At 35.2% G+C, this 20,216-nt stretch overlaps 2 protein-coding genes across 3 annotated transcripts in view; both read left to right on the top strand.

The window, feature by feature from the left end:
* Positions 1 to 15,738, top strand: part of LOC143252345 (BCL11 transcription factor A-like) — an 83,170-nt gene extending 67,432 nt beyond the window's left edge. For both annotated transcript variants that reach the window (XM_076504331.1, XM_076504332.1), the window contains exons 2-3: positions 2,684 to 3,142; positions 12,406 to 15,738. In XM_076504331.1, the coding sequence (XP_076360446.1) occupies positions 2,684 to 3,142; positions 12,406 to 12,668 (722 nt within the window). In that variant the 3' untranslated portion in view covers positions 12,669 to 15,738. The remainder of the gene's footprint in view (positions 1 to 2,683; positions 3,143 to 12,405) is intronic.
* LOC143252343 (uncharacterized) lies at positions 13,197 to 19,955 on the top strand. The gene has a single exon (XM_076504329.1). It carries the CDS (start codon positions 13,197 to 13,199, stop codon positions 14,355 to 14,357), a length of 1,161 nt encoding a protein of 386 aa, XP_076360444.1. The 3' UTR covers positions 14,358 to 19,955.
* Positions 19,956 to 20,216: the final 261 nt, after the last annotated feature.

The following is a 20,216-nucleotide window of genomic DNA, read 5'->3' as shown; positions in this document are numbered from 1 at the left end:
TTTCCCGCATAACTTTTCAAATACACAGTTATACATTTGTTTGATTTTATAGAAGTTTAATGAAAACGATCCCGAAATATCAACTTATTCATTCTTGTTTCTAAGGTCTTCCGGTACGGTCTCCTCTGTGGGTCAGCTCTTAATTAACGGGCTTATAATGCTAAAATCTGGAGTTTGATTCTACGTCTCGACAGAGGGCAGTTAGCCAGTATTGTAACTATGTGCCAAAACAACAGCTTCAGGTACATTTTATACATCTGAATCCTAAAATAAATTATGTAAAAGTAAAACTGGTGTGGTAATGGCATAAAAATACAAAATTAAAAATAAAATTATCTATTTTATAAGAAATTGACAAAAACGTATCATATGGGTATGACTGACTAATGACAGAACAAGCAATAGAAAGCAAAAAACTAGGACTTGTAACTATGATGTCATATTGAGCCAGATTTGGCCTAATGGACTTCATACTCAAAATTTACATCCGAGAATTCATGGTTCGCGTCCCGTTACCACAGAAAATTGCTCCGCACTTTAGAGATGTGAACGCATTACATGAGGGATGATTACACTATTCGGTTGCAAGAGAGTAGTTTATGAATTGGCGGCAGGTGCTATTTGCTAGTTGCCTTTTCTCCACTTAGTTTAAAATTATGAATAGTTCTGTGTGAATTTCTTGTGAAAGTTGTGAACACAAAAAATAAAGAGCTCGATTTTCAGTAAACTGTTTATAGTATATGCAGTCGTGTACCTAATCTTTATTAGCACTTCAAGGTATGCTGATATAAACTGGTCATATCGGCCTTAATTTTATCGTACGGAATATCGCAAGCGAATCTATTAAACTATAACTTATATTTTTAAAAGCAAGTATATTGAAAATTAGCACTGAGTGATAATATAAAAAAAAACAAACACCACCACCTGTAGTGAATTATCTTTGAAACACGAAGGAAGATTCGGGTGATCTCGAAGTTGAATATGTTTCATTAACATCTGTTTTATATTTGATGAGCTTGTCTTGTATCCATAAAAATTATAATTAAATAACGTTTTATTTTTTACATGAATTATCACGTAAGAGGAATATTATGTACGTAAATAATACAACAATGTTCAAGAATTGGAATTTTAATTTGAATCTTACCGCAACGATACAGCTCCAAACTAATCGAAGTATATTAAAATCCATACTGTATTTGACCGTATTTTTGAAGCTTTTGTTTTTTCTAACTACCAATGTCGGAAGCTGCGCGGGATCCGGTATGTAAGATAACCATCAAGTAGATTTCCAGAAGAAACAACTTTAATCATTAGTAACATTTTTAGCTATACGGTAGCTAGAAATGCCCAGGTTGTCATATTAGGATTTGTCAGTATATTTCTGTATAACATTTCTAGCTGGAATAGAGTAGATTATCCAGTTATTATTTTATGTTCGGTAAATTCGAAACCGTAAATGTTTGATATGGATTTATCAATATGTTGTTCTGTACCAGTTTGGTACTGAATGTCGGTTTTATGAAAAGTGGATTACGATAAATTAATGCCCACTTGTGCAATTCAGCGAGTGTTTTGGATGTCAGGGTTGTTGTTGTTTTTTTGTAATTTAATATTGAAAAGTGATTTATGTTACAATAGTGAGATATACAATATAAGCAATGAAAATTAATTATGATGTTAATAACAACTTTCGATCAGAGCAAAGCTACGTGTTTAGAGGAAAAACTCAAAATCAACCTTGGAACCAATATTTGTAATTAACTAACCCCGTCAACCTAGGAATCAGTATCTCGGAGTAAATAGCCCCATCAATCTAGGAATCGATATTTCTAATTTTATAACCCCCTTCAACCGATGAATCAATAGTTCTGATTAAAAAAAACCTCAACCTAGGAATCAATATCTCGGATTAAATAACCCCATCAATTTAGGGATCAATATTTCTAATTCAATAACCCCTTCAATCGAGGAATTGAAGATTTCTGATTAAATAACCTTTTCAACCCAGGAATCAATATTTCTCATTAAATAATCCCTTCAACCCAGGAATCAATATTTTTAATTAAATAAGCCCTTCTTAAGTTTCTTCTAAAAAAAAAATAGAAAGCTTTGTTTCACCGGTTGGGTAAAGACGTTGTATCTGTTTCCTTACAGGTAACCACAAAGCTACACAATGGAGTTATCTGTGCTATGCCCTCCTAGGGTATCTTAACTCGGGTTCTAGCTGTAGAAGCCAGCATTTATACTGGTGTGCTACTGGGGGCTACACCCGTTGTAAATAAAAATAAAACATCTGCCATGTAAAAAATAAAAATAAAAACTGTTGATAAATCAGTAGGTAGTGATGTCGTACGCTGTCATTTAAAACATAAAAAAAAAATATTTCTCTGAAGAACAAATAATAAAAATAATGTAATGTTGTAGAGTGAGGAATAAGAACCTCATTGGAAGTAAAAGGTGGCACAGTAAAATTACAACAGAGTTTTGGTACTAAGTAAGGAAAGCTACTAACGTTTATTTTGTTTTATCTTCAGTAAGACTTAGATGTGTTGACCTTTACAGTTCGGCTCCTATATTTTCCTAAAATCTGAATAATAATGAGTTGATTATTTAGTTGTTGTTTCTACTTCTGTTTGGTATCATCACCGTTTTAATTTGTTTCTTTTTTCTTCTACAGCCGACCCTGAACTTTTACAAGATATCCTGACCTGCGGTGTTTGTCATAAAGATTTTGCCTTATCCGACATTTTGAAGTTTATTCAGCACAAAGTGCGGAGTTGTAACAAAGAAAACTGTCTGCTCTATGATGAGAGAAACGACATTAGTGGTGATGAGAATGAGGCAGACACGGTTGCGATGGCAACTCGAAGATCCAGTGTATCATCAGCTCCCATCAGTAAAGGAAACAGTAACAGAAGTACACCAATCTTGATCCGAGGGCACGAGGAAAAAGTGAGGCCTTCCTCAGTTTCCTTAGCAGAATCTAATTCTGATGAAGAACCTGAGGAAGGCCTATCTAAAAGCATGTCTCCTGGTGGGCCGGAAACGAGTCAAAGAAAACGTAGATCATCCATGGAGGAGATACAACCAGAGGGTGTTGTGAAAATAAGAAGAGAAGAAGAGAGGGAGGCTACAGGTTAGATAGACGTGAATATTGGACGGAACGAAAACATTTCGCGGAAGAGGGAATATAAAATGTATTCTTATAATTTTTCTCGTATGTTGTTGCTGGTTCATTTTTTGTTGAAAGGGCATAAGTTCATCAGCAGTAGTAAAAAAATACATATATTTTTGGCCATGTCCAACTGTGGGTCAGCGGTAAGCTTCCGCACTTAAAACACTAAAATTCGAGGCTCGATTTCTCACAGTACATAAAGCGCGAATAGCTCATTGTGTAACTTTATCCTTAAAAATTAGCAACAACAACAACTTGTCACAATTTTTTTCTGATGTAGTGGATTCAGAATCTTTAACAGCTAAAATATGAAGTGCAACATAAATTATTTGAATTTGTTACCACACAGACTCGAGTAAGTCTAATGGTTTTTGTACTGATGATTATAGGGTCTCGGATTCGAGGCACGGTGCTACTTAAACACACTTAGCAGTTTCCGCGTTGGATGCATTATAAGAGTAACAGCCGATATATTTGTTCGGTTTAAGAACAGCCACTGAGATGGTGGATGCGAACTGGTTGCTTTTCCTTTGGTCGAAAGTTCAAAATTAGTGAGGGCTATATTTGACTTTAGGAAGGAACATGAACCTGACCTTCCCTGGTCGAAACATGGACCAAATTCTGACGCAGAACTCGTCGACCTGGCCGTTTCTGTTGTGTGCATAAGGTAACCGAAGAAACCAGATCCACGCATGACGCACTTTGTCCAGTTGGTAACTTATACATCTTTAATGTTCCTGAAGCAAGCACATATGAACTGGATAACAGATCTTTATGTAACAAAAACACAGGTGTCCAAATTTGATGACAATAACCTATTTTTAGAAAATAAAAGTTTGAAGGTGGCTTCAGTGGGTGTCAATAGAAACTTTATTGGGGCTCGGTATGGCTAAGTTGTTAGGGCGCTTTAGTAGTTAGGGTTAAGCTTTGCGCGAAATTCAAAACAAGCAAACAAGAAAATTTATTAAAAGCAACAACTGTACAACGTTTTGATAAGCCTTTGTCATCAGAAGGTACAAGTACTTAAAATATCTGTAGATACAATGTAGAACAAAGAGGTCACGTGACCGGATATTGCTTAACAAAAGCTTGTCGAAACGCTGTACATTTGTACTTGTAATAAAGTTTCCTTCATTATCTGTTCAAGCCATCTCCAAATCTTATTAAACATGAGTATGTTTATCATATAAGGAGCTTACACTTGATCCTCTGGGCAAACACTTCAGTTATACCGCTAGAAACTGGGTTTCGATACCCGTGGTGGGAAGAAACAGATAACAAATAATAGCAACAAAAAACGCACTTTAGATAATTCAAAGAACGTTAAATAGTAGCATAAAAGCGATGTTTGTATTTTCGTCTCGATTTCTACGAAGTATTATTGGAATGTTTTCAGTTTGTTGTCATTAACTTTGTGGCTTTTGTTCGTTCATATTTGACGCTTTGTGAAACGAATCGTGCTCACAGTTTGATTTTGTTTTTTTTTAACAAGATGTTTCTACGCTGTTCGTGGGCATATTTATTATTTAAACGGATCTGGTTTATATATAAACTTAAAATATAATTTATTTTCACATTAAAGTATTAACACAACGAATGGTTGAATACTCCCAAAACACTTAGTACATGTTTTTATTTTGTATTTATATCAAAGTTATTAAAGCTCTATCCCAGCATACCTAATTTTGAACTATAGACCGGAAGAAAGGCACCCAGGTAGCAGCACCTTACCATCTAGTGGAATTGACTCTGACTTTTATAATACTTCGAGGTTTAATGTGTGGGATATCTCGTTGTATCGCACGGATTAGCAACCACCTCGTCAGCTCAGAAATTCAGGGTTCTGCTACGATGTCACTTTATCACCAATTGCCAAAAACGACAACGTAAAATTAACTTTACACATGTTAATACGATAACTTACGTACATCTTGAGGACACTATTGATATCACATGTAAAAAGTATTTGCTACATATTACGCGTAATGTTAAAATGGAACGCCTCAAGACTCTCACCTTCCCCCCTGCTTCATGGGGATTTAGATGATATTGAATTATTAGCTAAAAAAATGTTTGAAACATTTGTATAGACAGTAGTCGCTACAAATTATCGAGATCAATAATTATGGTGACAACATTGCTGGTGAGATTAAAGAGTAAGAAAACCCAATTTTCACACATGGTGATTGGTGCACCTTATGTAGGCTTAATGATTAATGGCGCTATCTTTCTACTGGTTAAACGTAAGTTTTATACAGCGGAATATAAATTAATGAACCGTACTTTACTTATTCAGAAGAATTTCTGTGCTCTCCATTCACAGGAACGCGGGTGGAAATTGAATGGCCCAAATGTTAAAGATGATAGATGTTTTCATATATTTTTAGACTTTATCATTTGCCTTCGCGGTTTCACACGATTAGAATGAGTAATGACGTTCATGCGGACCACAGAATCGTCCGTGTAGTCAGATACAGGTCAGGAATAGTCCCTGATATGAAGACCCATTCTCCTATTCACCGCCAATACTCTACAAATACTGTGATGGGGGTCTTGGGGAAACGTACTCCCCTTCTTTCGACTCCTCCCTCCTCTCCTGTCAAAATTGAAGGACGTTGTGACTGGATATGAACGTTCGCAATCTTTGTTCAGATGTGAAATACATCGAAACTGTAGAAAACACTGCTGTCAGCGTACGCATGTATTTATACCTCGATAGTAATGAAGATAAATTAGACATTCAAAACTTTCTTTCAGGTGTACGTCTATCTACATAAGCATATGTATTTAACCAACGAAATGAAACATCAAGGCAAATAGAAGTGGAAATTGAATGTAAAAACAAAACAAAACACAGAGGTATGAAGGATAAATATTGTTAAGAAAATTGGTGATTTTTATGTTGGGTGTAATCCTGTAGAATATTACTCACAAAAGTTTTCACCTCATCATCACTATGGTTATTGTTACTGTATTTTGTAATAAAATATATCCATGCGTATTTACTTTGGGCCCAGCATGGCCAAGCGCGTTAAGGCGTTCGACTCGTAATCCGAGGGGCGCGGGTTCAAATCCCGGTCGCACCAAACATGCTCGCCCTTTCAACCGTGGGGGCGTTATAATGTTACGGTCAATCCCACTATTCGTTGGTAAAAGAATAGCCCAAGAGTTGGCGGTGGGTGGTGATGACTAGCTGCCTTCCCTCTAGTCTTACACTGCTAAATTAGGGACGGCTAGCGCAGATAGCCCTCGAGTAGCTTTGCGCGAAATTCAAAACAAAATGTATTTACTAATAGGTATTGAAACGAGCTCACCGTTTGTATGTGTATTTTAACTACATTATTTTGCACCTTTCACATGCCGACTCTTATTCTACTCCACGATTACAGTCGTCAGCTTTAACAAAAAAACTATTGCTAATTAATTTTTAAAATAATTTTTTTTTCATCCGCTAGGTTCAAATTTTTATTATTCGTACGAAACTCATCATAAACCCATCACGTACTGTTCGAGGCAGACATACGAGCTTGCTTTATAAAGTATATACTATTTCAAATTAGAAATGTGACTAGCTCATTCCAAACTAAATTAAATTCTTTAGCGTTTTTATTTTTATTGGTAGAGAAGTGAAAGCAGAAAATATCATTGATACTAAAAAGGTGGAAAATGAAAGAATAAAAATAGCTGCGAATATAGGATAATAAGAGACAGGAAGATAAGGGTTGGAACATGTGGTGAATATAGGATAAAAAGAGACAGGAAGATAAAGGTTGGAACATGTGGTAAATGAGGATGATGCCATTTATTTAAATGACTAGAAACACAGGGAGAAAGGAAGAGAACTGAGGGAAAACGTCTTATTAGAAATATTGATCGGGTTGTCTGGCTGTACGGCTGCCAAACTAGACATTTTAAACACACAGTTCAACTGTTCCTAAGTTGAAATCAATATTTTAATGACGTTTGCAGAACCAGCGAGAGACAGCAGGCTGGACAGTCCGTGTATACGTGATGTACCTAACTACATCTCCTGTGAAGGAAGAGACCGAAGCTACCATCGCTTTAATGCTGCTGTAGGAGTGAGCAAGCGAATCGAAGTCCATATAATGATCCGATTTAAAAATATATATAAAAATGCAAAAGTGGGAACCTTTTCCACTAAGCGCATGCTCAGAGCTTCACGAGAACGATTTACATAGTTATTGTCAGACTTGCTTTTTTACCGGAAAGCATAAAGAATTACGCGTATGTATGTGTGTGTGTCGTACATGTGCAAAGCTATTGTTGATGTGTTATTATCTCTTGATTGTTCATGTAAATTACAAACTATTCATTACACGCGGGGCTTTACGTAAGGTAAAAAAGAACGTAGTGGTACCTTTGTCAAAGCGTTATGTTTTATTATGACGTCATGTTTAATCTTTAGACAGTAACAGCTTGCTTTGCAAACCATTATGAAGATTGTCATATATATAAGGTAATATATATTTCTTTTTGCCGATAGAACTACTAAAACCGTGTAGCAGCAACGTGTATAATATGAATTCTCTTTTTAAAGCGTTGCAGAGCATACTACGAGCTAGCGAACGCTGCAAGTTTCATGTTTAATTATTAGTAATTACACTTAGTTTTTCTTTAATGTTTAGTATACGAATTTAATGCACACGACGGTGTAGTTTTAACAGGTGTATTTCAACGTTCCGTTGGAAATCAGATTTTCATAAACGTTTTAATAATTCATGAAGTAGATATTACAAATTACGTTACTGTCTTGGAACTAATAACTCTTTTAATTGCATGTACATTTAATCGATTGTTAGTATACACCCCGAAGTATAGACTACTTAACTACTAGATATCTTAACCAAAATCGAAGTAAAACAACCACGCGTGACAAACATATTAACGCATGCGAATGCTGACGGTAATATTTATAGACACTTATGACCAGATTTAAAAAAAAAAAAACGTTCTTACAAATGTATCACAACATACACTGTAAAAGACGCTTCGAAATTTTAAGTTCTCATGACATAACACCTTCTTTTGTTAAAGATCGTGAGAGCTAAAGATATTCGAAGTAATATTTGCTACCTACAGATATTTTTCTATGTTTCATTTTTTATTGTTGAACAAGAAACTACTAAAGGGTTATCTGCAGTATGGTCACTGAGAGTGTGGAAACCCCAGTTTTAGTGTTGTAAGTCCACAGCTTTACTCCTGTGCCACTAGAGACATAAAATTCTGTTTTATCATTGATATAACTTTAGATTTTTGCATAATTTGCTTTTATTTATATATCGTAAAAGATACCAGAAAATTCCGATATTAGATTAGAGTATCCCAAGAGTTGGCGGTGGGTGCTATTGACTTACTGCCTTCCTGTTAGTATACCAGCTCAAAATTATAGACAGCTAGCGCAAATAGCCCCTAAACAACTATACTCAAATATCCTAAATCAGAGTTTGTTTATATGATATATGCATATATATATATATACACATACACTCAGGATTACCTATAATTTGATAGTTTTATTTGCAATAAAATTTCCATAAATTTAAAATGCGTGTAAAACAGAAATTTTTATTACATTCCAACTCTCATACGGATTGGCTGAATATTTATTTTATTTTCAAATATTGTTCTTTTCTTTTCTTAACCATGAAAATTATACTTCGGAACGAATTGAAGTGATTACGTTTCGACTCGCCACAAATAAAGCTTATGTTTAATTTTTTTTTTCTTTTTTTCTACTAGCCTTCCCGGGAATAATATGCCCTAAGAATAAAATAGTCGCCAAAGCATTCGCAACTTCACTAGTGCAACGCTCTAAACAAATTGGCTAACACTAGCTCGTCGGCTATTTATGACGTGCGTACGTCATTGCTGCTGAAGTATATACAGTATAGGTATTGAGCATAAGGTAGTGTATGTATCTTAAGTATACATCTGTACAGCTAATACTTAATACCGCCTTAAATCTGCGAAGTAGAATGTCATGTGTATGTATGTGAGAGGTCTATAAGAGCACAAAACGTTCATTTTGTGCTGGTAACTATGGAAATTCATTCTCCTTGCTTTATTATATACTTCACGTAACAAATATTTTCTACGTGCATGACTTAGCCACGTATACGTGTAACCATCAGTCTTATTTTAAAACTACATCTCCAATTTTATTTTCTCTCCTCATCTGTTTTTTTTTTTCAACTTCCAACCACAGGAAATTTTTTTTAGTAAAGTACTAACTTGCGTAGTACACCTATAATCTATGAAAAAAATATTATACGTTCTGTGAGAACATATCGCGAAGCTCATGAGTGGCTCAATATGGCTTCATATTCAGAAACGAATTTTATACAAGATTAATAACTTATTATTTGCAGATAAGTAAGATTGTTTGAAAATGTTAGCACTGAATACGTTTATGTTCTTTGGAGTTTTTAAAATAATTATTTAAAATATTTTATGCTTACTTTATTAGACAGGAAAGATGACATGATATAGGTGGTTGCTTTCACAAATGTGTCTTTATTTTATGATTAAATGTTTGAAACTATTAAACCTCTTGTTTAAAATTTAGATGCAACCAGTTATCTTTTACATTTCAGTTATTTACAGAATAGTATATCAAACTGGAGCAATAACAGGAAGAGGTTTGCTCACGCTTTATTTAGTGCTTTATTCTGAAGAGGCTTACACACGTACCGTATTTCGTCTGTTCACTGGAGAGGTGTTTACACACGTACCGTATTTCGTCTGTTCACTAGAGAGGTGTTTACACACGTACCGTATTTCGTCTGTTCACTAGAGAGGTGTTTACACACGTACCGTATTTCGTCTGTTCACTAGAGAGGTGTTTACACACGTACCGTATTTCGTCTGTTCACTAGAGGTGTTTACACACGTACCGTATTTCGTCTGTTCACTAGAGAGGTGTTTACACACGTACCGTATTTCGTCTGTTCACTAGAGAGGTGTTTACACACGTACCGTATTTCGTCTGTTCACTAGAGAGGTGTTTACACACGTACCGTATTTCGTCTGTTCACTAGAGAGGTGTTTACACACGTACCGTATTTCGTCTGTTCACTAGAGAGGTGTTTACACACGTACCGTATTTCGTCTGTTCACTAGAGAGGTGTTTACGCACGTACCGTATTTCGTCTGCTCGCTAGAGAGGTGTTTATACATACACACACACATTTATGTTTGTTGCTGAAGAGGTTTTGATATACACTGTATTTCGTGCAGCTCACTGGAGAGATGTTTACATAAACGCCGTATTTAGTGTTGCTCAGTGCTCACTGGAGAGGTGTTTACATAAACGCCGTATTTAGTGTTGCTCAGTGCTCACTGGACAGACTTATCTACACCCATTTTTTAACAGTGCTTGTTATTCTTTTTTCTTTCATGAATCAGTGAACACGAATAAAGTTAATACTATATGTATTATGTAATATGTATTATATTAAAACAGTAGTATTGTTTTACATTGTTATCACGATTCGTATTTACACATTTCCTCAGAAATGTGATAGAAACATTGTAGCTCCGGGTGCTGTTGTCACTCAAGAAACCACTGAAATGTGAAAAAAACAGAAAAACTATGCCTACAAAGTTTAGCCACACTTACTCGGTCGTGATAAATGTTATGGACTTTACGTTTAAACTAGGATAACATAAGTGTATGATCACACTATAGTTTATGCATATGTATAGGAGATTTAAATAGGTTTCAGCCATAGCTATTGATATAGTGTAATATCTGTGATGAAAAATTTAAAAAATACATGTTGCAACAATATCGGTTTCTATTTTATCGGTTCGTGCCCACGTACGAAAATTATTAAGTACCTGATTACTTAGCCATCCTGTCGTTGATTAGAATTTCAATTACATTTATTAATGTCGAAATATAAGCTCGTGCATAGGTATTTGGTTGTAGCAATAAATGTTTAATTACAACTGTACCTGCTGTTATGGTGTGACGTCACTAGCTCTACTAATTCTGCCAGTGCATTAGGATAGACCGCTAGGGTATATTGGAACATCAGCGAAGTTTGGTCTGATGAACTTGTAATTTTGAAATATTTATGTAATTTGCGAATCTACCGATTTATTACAAATCTCTATAAAAGAAGTTGAAAATGATTAAAGTAAATTGTACTTATAAATTTTCGATTACCAAAAAGCGTCAGTTCAAACTATATAATTGTGAATGTATTCAAGCACTACTTATGGATATCATCTTACATTTACTTCTCTACTTTAGGCCTAATAATCTAAAACAAATGGGCAACGTACCATTGGTTGATTATATCCATCAGGTGATAAGACGATGCACATCTTCAAAATATGCAGACATGGCCAAGCGTGTTAAGGCGTGCGACTCGTAATCTGAGGGTCGCGGGTTCGCATCCCGGTCGCGCCAAACATGCTCGCCCTTTCAGCCGTGGGGGCGTTATAATGTAACGGTCAATCCTACTATTCGTTGGTAAAAAGAGTAGCCCAAGAGTTGGCGGTGGGTGGTGATGGCTAGCTGCCTTCCCTCTAGTCTCACACTGCTAAATTAGGGACGGCTATCACAGATAGCCCTCGAGCAGCTTTGTGCGAAATTCAAAACGAACGAACAAAAAAATATGCGTCCCCAGCTGTGACAGCGGTAAGTCTTTGGATTTACAACGCTACAATCAGGAGCTCCATTCTCCTTAGTGGACACATCAGCTAGCCCGATGTGGCTTTGCTATGAAAAAAAAATGTGTGTTCCGCAGAAGAAAGCACAATGTACATTACTCTCTCCAGAACTTGGTAATATGATTTATGTGCGACATTGGATTAATCAATTTTCACTTGAGTAACTCTGATATGTTTGCGAAAACGTTGTAGTCGATGAACACTGAAATTTTAAAATGATTTAATTGATTGTTTATTTGTTGTTTAGAGCAAAGCTGCACAATGTGCTATCTTTGCATTGCACACAACAGGTATCGGAACCCGATTCTGAGCGTTATAAGTCCCCATGCCGCTGAGCTATCGAGGAGGGGGAACTTAACTAATCTGATTTGTTTTGTATGTGTGCTTATAATTATTAAATGCAATTATAATAATCATAATTATTAAATGCAATATGTAATTTTAATTTTCAAGGTGGAATTAACTGGCCTGTTTTCACAAAATGAAAATTTGAAAATTTTGTATTTTTTTTTTTATATTTTCAGAACCAAACAGTTATTCGTGTTCCACGTGTGAGCAGCCATTTGTCACAGCTTGGGTTCTATTACAGCACGTGCAGAATGTGCATGGCATGAAGATCTATATGGACACAAGCAACATTCTAGAAAAGAATTTAGAGAAAAATAGGTCAAATTTGGAACAAACTACAACATCCTCCGTGTCCCCTACGCTATCCGGCCAAACTCGGGTGTCTAGAGGAAGGAAGTTGATCCACCCAGCCATGCAACTTTGCAGATTCCCGGGGTGAAAAGCAGTTCAATTCTTCGCTCAAAAGCAACTACTTACCCCGTCCATCTAGTCAAGGGACCCGGCTAGACATCCTTGGGGATACGTACCAACGGCTGAACTCCAATAACTCTTTGAACGTAAATTCGATTGAGACCCATAATACTTTGGACAGAGGGCGTTTTGACCGTTCTCGAGGAGTGTCTATAGGGCTTGGCTTTGAACACCAAAATGATTTTATTCTAAGAGGCTACGCCAGTTAGCAGGAGCCACAAGTCCTACCAATGCATCCTTAGGCAAACAGCCAATCCAATTTTCTCAACCATTAGCTTCCAGTCAACCAATAACTTCTCATCCAGTACAGACAGTGTCTCCATCGCCAAGTGATCTTTTGGAATCAGCAAAGTTAAAGTCTTGCGAATTTTGTGGCAAGTCGTTTCGATTCCAGAGCAACTTAACGGTTCATCGTCGATCACACACTGGCGAAAAACCTTATAAATGTAACATTTGCAATCACGCTTGTACTCAGGCCAGTAAACTAAAAAGGCATATGAAAACTCATAGAAAAGGTAAAAAAAGTTTGGCAGCATGTGCCACTGTTGGTTCCGGAAGGTCCACACCAGATGTGAAAGATGATGCTGATCAGAATAACGAAGAAGAAGTTAAAGGGGAAAACGACGAGGATGAGGATGAAGAAGACTTGGAAGATGAAGAAGAAGAACTGGAAGAGGAGGAACTAGAAGAACATGTTGCTGAAAATATGACGACAAGTACTACACCCAAGAGTATTTCAGAATCTCCTACTCAGGAGGATATAATTGGTAAAACAGAACAGTCAAATCCACCTATAAAAAGACAGTCTTTACTGGGCGAAGTTTTGGAAAAGATTGGATTAGGTAATATACAACAATATAATGATGCCTATAAACAGGCTTTAGAAGAAAGCAGTTCAGGAAAAATCAAGTCTGAGGCAAGATCCACTGATACATTACCTGAAAATGGCTTAGATTGCTCAGATGGTTCGAAAAATAGTAAGCCCAGAGAGCCACCAGTAGACTTTAGCCACAGTCTTCTCGATGTTTTGGATTCAAAGAAACATGGCAAATTTGCTGTCGGAGACCGTCAACATGAAAAGAACAGTCTTTATGCAGGAATGTGGCTTCCATCTCCCCAACGTGACTACTACCAAGGAAGTGCGTCCACCACTGACCAAATGTCAGCCAGTGAAAGTGCCTTGATGGCGGTCACCTCCAACAAAACAAGCAGTTCGTCTAGTCCCTTGCCAGGGACTAGCACGCCTTGCACAACAACTACCCCCAAACCCAAAGAACAGCGGCGGAACGATACATGTGAGTTTTGTGGCAAAGTCTTCAAGAATTGTAGCAATTTGACAGTTCATAGACGGTCTCACACAGGCGAGAAGCCATACAAATGTGAATTGTGTAGTTACGCTTGTGCTCAGAGCTCAAAACTAACCAGACACATGAAGACCCACGGTCGGTTTGGAAAAGATGTGTATCGCTGTCGCTTGTGTAACATGCCTTTCTCTGTTGTAAGTACACTGGAGAAACACATGAGAAAATGTGTAGTTGATAACAACCCTTTATTAGCAGACAGGGATGGTGAGTCTCTTGAAAGCAGTGAAAGCAAGCAGATGAGTCAAGTCGCCATCTCATATAGCAAAGATTCGGACTCCAGAGAAACCCCGTAAAGCGTTGATAGCAATAGTATCTATTAACTTCTTACACTTAGAACATTCATTCTGGTGTCATGGTTATTTGTGTTTGTGCATTATTAATATAATGGGAAGATATTGTTTGAGTAGCTCCACGTTTATATGATATGATATATATATATATATGTGTGTGTGTGTGTGTGCGTGTGTTTGTGTTGTGTATGAGGTGTCAAAATTTATCTGTCTATAGCTAAAATATGCACTACTAGTAATGTTCTCCACTGCATTGAAGAGAAAAAAAAACATAAATTGTCTTTCTACATGTTTCATCGTGTTTGCACGATGTAAAACATATCTGTGGTAAAACCAAGATAGAAATTTCTTGAAAGTATTTTAGTATCTGTTTAGCCCATTTTGCGGAACAGCTGTGCTTAAAAGCGTAGTTAACCAAGAAAGGTGCATATCCGTTTTTTTTGAAAGCCTTGATCCGTGGGAATTGTAACAGCTTCAAATTTGCTCTTTTTCCTAGCTAAAATATCCTGTTGTTCCCTTTTTTTTAACAAAAAACGAGGTTTAGAACGAAATGTAGTATATCTTTTGGCTAAGCCAACATATTGTGAAGTTCTTATTTCATTGGACAATCATAATAATTTCATTTTTCAGAAAACGTTATTCATGTATTCCATATCTTATTAGAGGGAATTTTAAACAGAAGGTTCTTTAATTTAGATCCACAATCCCAACACATTATTTTAATTATTTCTATTTTGCAAATAATCACCAACAGAGTTTCAACGTTATTGTCTTAGTAGTAACTTAAATTATTTCATACATTTGTTCGTTACGGAAATTGTTAGATTATTGCAGACACTTTTATACGTGGAGAACGTTTGTTCAATAGTTGAGGGTCAGTGCTCAACAGCTTGTTCTAAACGTTTCCACCAGGTGTATACCTGCGTCGACTAACGGTTAAATGAATAGTTTTAGACAAATTATTCTAACGTTATTTTACTCACATTAGTCTTTTGCCCAATAGCGAAGGTGGACAGAAATAAAATAAACTCATTAGAAATTATATCTAACAATTTTGCGCAACGTACCGAGTCACATTTTCGAGTCAAACCGTGAACTAAGGCCTGCTCCAAATGACCGGACAAAGACCGATCTCATCTTGTCTAAGTGCCTATAAATATGTATGTTAATATACAGTGTCGAGGTTCAAAACCTTTTTTACTATGTGTACGGGGGATCTAAAACTACATCATGGAAGGCACGGCGAGTCTCCTTTGTACAAACTTCCGTTCGCTCAAAGTGAAAGCGGATTCTTTGCCTGTCATTTGGAAGAATATTATTAGGAAAGAAAAATTGGTATAAGTTATATCTTTCGAAACTGAATTAAACCTGAGAGAAAAGAAAAGAGAATCAACATTTTAAATGAAAGTAAAGCAATTGTAGGCAAAAGTATTGCAGAACTGAGATAGTTATGTAGCATTAAATGTGATTTCCAAGATAGTGTTTCATGTTACATCGAAAAAGACACGGAACACTGTTAGCTAACAACAAATAAAAGCCATTAAAACGGTTATTAGAGATGAATCACAGCAGAGTAAAGGAAACACCTTACTAACTGTAACACCTTATTCCATTTTTTCCTGTTCTGTTCCATAGATTTAGGAGCTATTATTAGATATAATCCGTTAGAAATTGTGTATTACGTTTATTCTGTGATCGTATACATTTTCAAACGTCATCTTGTGATGATTAGAGTTCTTTTTTTTCAATATTAATTTTTATCCTTGTTGGACAGAAAAGGGGGAGATTTCAAAACTCGGTCTGAACGTACAGAACTTTAATAAGGTTGCAAACTGACTGAAAAAGACAGTTTTGAACTCTGTAAAGAAAACGCGTCTGTAAATATTAATAAGACAAAGATGTCAGCGGATTTGAATCCTGCCAACGTAACCATGTCGTTGTTTGTCAGTAATTTTGGAGTTACGTTTAATGACGATAATCCCACGTGCTTACAAACAAAATGAAATTTGAGTGCTTACATGACTGTATATTTATATATATGGTCTTTCGGATCGTCTTAGCGTTCTGTTTAATTTTATTACCGAAGTGATGAGCTAATATTCGCGATTTTAAGAGGGCTACTAAAGACATTCAAATCTATTGCATTTAAAACAAAAATCTCGGTTAGACACGTGGCTCAAAATTTTTTTCAGAGTTATTTTACGTTAGAGATACCAACTAAAATCGTAAAGAAATACGTAATTTAAACGTTGTTTTCCCAGACACTTAGCTAAGGATGAACTGAAGGACGATATATTTTAACATTAATTGTATTAGCTTTTGATTGGTAATATCGTAAGTCTTTCCTTTCTTACTAGAATCTTTTATATCGGATTATGATTCAGTCTCTTTTGATTATTCGTCTTCATGGACTCGTTTGTTGAAGCTGAATGGTTACGTGTATACATAGTGATTACAAGTATGTGACTGTCGGAAGTAATTTGGATGTATCGTCTAAATCAAGCTTTATAAATGTTCCCACATTGTGGTAGTTTTATCTAACTTTGTTAAAACTACAGCCAGTAGTTAGCCAGTAATTTATATAAGATCATTAGAACAAAACTTATCAGTTAGTTCTGAGTTTATATTTTCTTTAAACTTATATATATTTTTTTTGTCATTCATAAGATAATCTGTGATTTTTCGAGAAAATGAAAAGTAACTTATGTTGCAAAATCGTGAAGTTATACATCTATATACGTACAGGTACAAGCATATACGTTGCGCAGAGATTGCTTCCACAACTGGCCTCATCCCATACGTGTTATATATACTTTAGCACTGTACGAGAAGCAGTCGTACCTGATAATCAGTGCCTTTCTACGTCTATTGAACACCCGTTTTATCTCCACATTGTCACGTGTCATTATTTTTTAACTATTATAAGAATTTGATAAGCTGCTTTGTGTACGTTTAAAGAAAAGCTCCACCTGGAATATATTATGCTAAACCTAAATATTAATGTAAATCACATACCAGTGTTAAATAACTTGATCCAAAATGCATACATTATTAAAGTGCGTTAGTAACGTATTTAATTATATTTACGTGTTAATTTTACATCAGAGAAACCAAAACTTAAGAAAAAGAAGATAGAATGATTGAGATCAGTGAAAAGTTGCTTGAGAACTTTCCAGATGAACAGATTTAGGTATTACTATGTTTTGGGCAACAGATTTAGGTATTACTTTGTTTTGGGCAGTTTGAAATTAATAATTCACCAGTCCTAAAATTTTTAACGAAAATATTTGTTTTTCTAAAACGGATCCTAACTAGACTCTAACGGTTTTAGAATCTTTAAATTCAGTTTTCTTACCACATAAAAAAGGGCTTTTTAAAAGCGTGAAATCTCAGTTTCTGCATATTTCAGTTTAGTTGCTCGAAATCACCAGGAAGAATGGAGTACATGAATTTATCAAAGACTGCGTTAGTTTTGTAAAGCAAAAACGATAGAAAGCAATTTTGGTAAAATTTTTGTCAGTTTTTATGGAACTGCCTTCATACATATTGAGCTACAAAGTTCTGTTAGTTGGTTCACCCGTTGCGTTTGTAACATCCTTTTCTTTTGGATTTGTTTTATGTGCAACTGTTGTTGTTGTTTTATTCTGTTTTGTTTTTAATGAAGCTGTGTTATCCATTATGAAGAAACAGGAATTAACTTCCCTAGAGAATAATATTAAACACAGAAGTCTAAAAACTTGAAGTCATTTTTATTACCTCCAGGTTTCTTATTTATATACGCTCTTAAAAGTAAGAACATAAAACATAAAAAATCAGAACAACACACACACACATGGAGATTCAAAATGAAATGCGAACGTTGCTTGTGGTTTTTATGTTGTTGTACGGTGTAACTCACAAGAGCATCTAGAGATATACAACCTACAAGATTATTGATATGTTATACTGGTATATTTCTTGAAGTATGTTTTCAAGTCAAATGGAAATTTCTTTTTCTTTACGCATAAAAAAGAAAATAGTGCATATGAAACTCTCAGTTTCTTTTTCGGCGATCTTCAAACCTTCAGACTTAGTTGTCATTTCTACAGAGTAGGACTATAGATTTATACACATATAATGAAAGATAAATTTTCTTGTCACGAGTGTTCACTGCATATGGCCGTCAATGAATTATAAACTACAACCATATTCATGTTGAGATAAGTTTTGGAGTTCGTTTCTCCTTCAAAAAAAAAACAAACAAACAACAGAAACAGCGCTTTGTATTAGTTTCTCGCGGAAACGAATGAAAGAAACATTCTCGCTGGAAATAACTTTCTTTTGAAGTGAAGAAATGTAGCTATGAAGAATTATATTTTAACCCAGATGTGTTTTTTTTTTAGCTTTTAACATTAAAAGAGTATTGTCCAGTAGAATATTTTTGTTGTTTGTTGCTTAAAGCACTATCTTGCGAGCACTACAGAAGTGCCCAGTTTCCGGGTTATATGTTACCAAGGTAAAAATGTACCTTTAAATGTAAGTAGGTGTGCTTTGTTTTATTACGAGTGATAAGAGTTTGGATGATATTACTGTCCCGTATTTTTTTTTTTTTTTTTTTGCTCGGTGCAAAAATATTTGCAAATTACGTAGTTGGGGCTATGTCTCGTGGCGATTTGAGAAGGCTCATACTGTATGTATGTTTGTATATTATATCTTGTCTTAAAATAATTATATCGTGAGGTGTGATGACATGTTAGAAGAGAGTAATGTATCGATGATTCTTTAACGATTAGGGATCCTCATAAATATTATTTTGGTTGTTTCTCTATTGATACTGATATGTATAACAAAGATGTGTGAATAGTCGCTCTCTTGTTCATCATAAATTAGTAACGCTGTTTGAGACACTTTTTCAGCAAACCTAGATATTAGGTTATCATGTCTAAAGGGTAATGTATACAAAATAAAAAGTATCCGGTGAAAAGAATAGTGTAATGAAGAAGGACTCATAGGCATGTGGTAATTATATACGTTATTCCTGGCTTGATGTTAATAAGTTGCTTTTTGTTAAAACTCCAGGGGGACGAACATATCTAAGCCAGTTAAACTATTAACCGGATCAGACTGTTGTTCTGGGCTGTGTCAGTATCAATATAAAGTGTTTTAATGGCTACTTTTTTTTTCTCTGACATTATTTTGTTTTCATTTCTACGTGTTATTTTGCCACGTTACTTTAATTTTATTATATGGATTAATACGTTATAACAGAGTCGCTAATTTTGATTAAATTTTTTTAATTAAAAACGTAATTCGTTTTTGAAGTACACAATTTAGATTATTAGATCTAACCACGTGTTTTAAGATATTGAAATGGTACAAAAAGAAAGTAATGATTATCGTCTTGGAAGGTTTTTTTTGTTAATTGTTTAGGTTTGATAAATATATTCTCGGCTCCAGCGATTTTTTCTCTCTCTCTCTCTCACTCTTTTTTCTCTCTCACCAGTATTAGATTTCTTTGTTAACCTCTGGTTTATTATGTCTGTGTTTTCTTGTATATTACTATGTTGTGAAAACAAATTTTATTTATGAATCGAGATTTATAAATTAAATTCTTGCTGGAATGAGTCAGTCTTTCCTCCTTTACTTCCACACGTCCATATTTCACTCTTCCATATTTGTAGTTCCATATGAACTACAAAATATCTTGAACATATAATTTAAATATATTGATACACAACATTCTCTCACTATTAAGTAACTTTGTCACCTTAGTACTGGATTACACTAGGTAACAAAATTTTTACTTTTTCTTGTTCCTGGACAGAAAGTGTTATTTCCCAATTACTTATGCCTAAAGTAAATGGAAAAGACTTTTTTTTTTTT

The sequence above is a fragment of the Tachypleus tridentatus genome, chromosome 6 (genome assembly GCF_004210375.1).
Source record: "Tachypleus tridentatus isolate NWPU-2018 chromosome 6, ASM421037v1, whole genome shotgun sequence".
Taxonomy (NCBI): Eukaryota; Metazoa; Arthropoda; class Merostomata; order Xiphosura; family Limulidae; genus Tachypleus; species Tachypleus tridentatus.
This window is presented reverse-complemented; position numbering and strand designations above follow the sequence as displayed.